This window comes from Gekko japonicus, unplaced genomic scaffold (assembly GCF_001447785.1).
Source record: "Gekko japonicus isolate JY-2015 unplaced genomic scaffold, Gekko_japonicus_V1.1 scaffold753, whole genome shotgun sequence".
In the NCBI taxonomy this organism is placed as follows: Eukaryota; Metazoa; Chordata; class Lepidosauria; order Squamata; family Gekkonidae; genus Gekko; species Gekko japonicus.
Window position 1 is genome coordinate 203,166 of NW_015172027.1, and position 2,893 is coordinate 206,058.

Genomic DNA, 2,893 nt, shown 5'->3' on the forward strand with positions numbered 1-2,893 from the left:
AGCAGGAACTCATTAGCATAATAGGCCACACCCAATATCAGAAACTCATTAGGATTGGCTACATTAGGGGTGTGTGGCCTAACATGCAAAGGAGTTAAAAAAGCCCAGGGGTTTGACAACAAACAAGGTAAACAGATTAAGAAGGGAAAGGTGGGTGTGTCTGGATGACCACACTTCTGGTAACATGGTGGTGTGGCCTAATGGGCTAATGAGTTCTTGCTTTTGGGTGTGGCCTATTATGCTAATGAGTTCCTGCTGGGCTTTTTCTACAAAAAGAGCCCTGGCAAACATATGTATTGCTTGTATGTTTTCCTCATTGGGACAACAGCCATTTGGGGGGGGACCCTCAGAGTTGGGGAAATGGTGCAGGGTGGTGGTGGGGAGGAGTTAATCTTCCTCTCAAATGGTGCGGTTCTGATCCAGTCGGTGTGTGTGTTGGGGGGCGGGGAGGAATGTAGCTGCAGTGTAACAAATAAAATTGCGCTAGATCTCAAAGTGTAGATTTTCCAGAGGTCTTAGCTGGTTTGATCCAAAGTGAATATCTTAGCAGGAATGTGCACGTGCCTTGGCTATTCATTTTCTTATCTGTCCTATTAGCCTCAGAGCTATCCTAGCCCATCCCTGCTTGATTTTTTTTCAAAAAAACCACACAAATATTCTAGGTGTTCAAGACTGCGAAATCTCCCTTTCTTCCTGTCCACATTAGATATGGGGAGCGATTTAAGATTGCTCTGTTAAGAAAATAATACCATATCTGTTGGCGGGGTTCCCATTCCATGTTCTCTATAAGGCAAATATACTCAAGGCCTTCAAGATTTCATCGTCTGCTATTTCCTATCAGCTCCTTCGCATTTTTCTCATATAATATATTTGCTTACTCTTTCCTCTCAACATTCAAAAGGTTCTCCCCCCCCCACAAGTGTAGGATTGTGAAGGCAGTATCATGGAGGTAAAAGAGAGACTGTCCTTTTGCATAGGCAGAAATTCAGGGGTTGGAAGGATAATCCCAACAGGAGTTGGTTCGGAGCATTTTTGAAACTGTTTTTTGGGAATGATCAGGTTGGGTATGCCTTGCAAACAAACAAAAGGACTTTTGTTGGACAGTTTAGGAGAGCAGTTCCCTAAACATTCCACTGTGAAAACATTAAGATGCAATTGGGGAGTGATTGGGGTTTAGGAGGTGTAAAAGGTAAAGGTAAAGGTTCCCTTGCTCGAAAGCCAGTCGAATCCGACTCTAGGGTTGCGGAGCTCATCTCCGTTTCAAAGCCGAAGAGCCAGCGCTGTCCGAAGACGTTTCCGTGGTCACGTGGCCGGCATGACTAAACACCAAGGCACACGGAACGCTGTTACCTTCCCACCGAAGTGGTACCTATTTATCTACTTGCAATTTCTTGCTTTCGAACTGCTAGGTTGGCAGGAGGTGTAGAAAGGTGTAAATGTTCTGGGATCTCAAAGGGAAGGGAGATTTATTTGGTTACTGTTAGAGCAAAGAGGTGCTGGGATTCAAGAGGTCAAGGTTTTCAGAGGGGGGGGGACATAGTGGTGTATTTCAGCACTTAAAATGCAGAAAGAAGGTTGTTTCCAGGGTGTGGACTGAAGGCACGTGACAGAACAGCTTTGTCGAAAGGCAATATGTCTGGGGTCTCTTGAGGGCCTGGGTGGGGCATAGGACCTGGGAACCTTGGACAGGGTTGCCAGGTCCTCCATGGTCACTGGTGTGTGTGTGTGCGTGTGTGTGTGTGTGGGTTGGTATGGTTGCCAGATCCAGGTTGGGAAAGTCCGGGAGATTTGGGGATGGAGCCTGGGGAGGACGGGGGCCTTTAGTGGGGCATGGTGCCACAGAGCCCACGCTCCAAATCAGCCGTTTTCTCCAGGGGAACTGATCTCTGTAGTCTGTAGATGAGCTGTCAATTTGGAGGGGGGGGAGTCTCCAGATCCCACCTGGAGGCTGGCATCCCTAACTGGGCTCTCAGTCAAAGCTACCCCACAAGTTTGTTGTGAGATTAAAATTGTTGTTGTTGGTGGTGGGGAACCAGAGCCTGAATGAACAGCAAACGAAAAATCTGATCAGTAAATGTGGCATGGAAGCCAAGTAGGTCACAAATGTAATCAATAAATAAGCGTGATGACAGTTTTAAGACGGCAATGCAGAACTCCTTTTATTCTACAATGAGTGGGCTATTATCCTTCAGGGCAAATCAGAATTCCTCCTCCCTCTGAGTATTCTTTGTATTGCATACTATAAAAAATTCTGCTTTCAAGAAAGAGTTCTCTTTCCCAGCTCGGGTGACTAAATTTAAAAACAAGTCCCCAGACGGAAACTTTGGTAGGAATACAGCAATGAATATTATACACGAACACATTTCTTTTTTCCAGGTAAGAGATCCAGAAATAACATTCATTTTTAAAAATGCAAGAAGAAAGAAAGGCAAAGCCTTTAAACCAAATGGATGTCTTACCGATACTGGTGCAGGCAAGAATCGCAGCACACAAGACAAGGAGTTTGCCCATTGTGTAGTTGTTGGACTGAAATGTGGGGAACTGTAATTCCAAACAGCAGCAAACCCAGCAGTTGTGAAGGGGTTTATGTTGTCTGCTTGCTATATATATACACACCCCACCCATTGCAGGCTAGGTTGGCTGGGTGGGCGGGTGGATGTGGCAGGAGTAAACAGCCAGCTTTTGAGTGGCATACAACACAGAAGCAGAAGAGAGCAGGTCTGAGTCAGAGAGAAAGAGAAGTTAGGTAAAAAGAGGGAACTACAAACTCACCAGATACTGACTGTATCTGACAGTCTTTGCCAAACGTGCTGTGAAATGTTGTGAGGGAAAATTCTTAAGAGTCTCCTACAAAGTCCCAAGTATCTGCTCACTGAGGAGGATGTCCACAGTG

The 2,893-nt window shown here is 45.7% G+C and overlaps 1 protein-coding gene across 1 annotated transcript in view; it reads right to left on the reverse strand.

Moving 5' to 3' along the window:
• Nucleotides 1-2,591, reverse strand: part of LOC107118274 (phospholipase A2 inhibitor and Ly6/PLAUR domain-containing protein-like) — a 21,115-nt gene extending 18,524 nt beyond the window's left edge. The window contains exon 1 of the mRNA XM_015420581.1: nt 2,460-2,591. Within this exon, the coding sequence (XP_015276067.1) occupies nt 2,460-2,511 (52 nt within the window). The 5' untranslated portion in view covers nt 2,512-2,591. The remainder of the gene's footprint in view (nt 1-2,459) is intronic.
• Nucleotides 2,592-2,893: the final 302 nt, after the last annotated feature.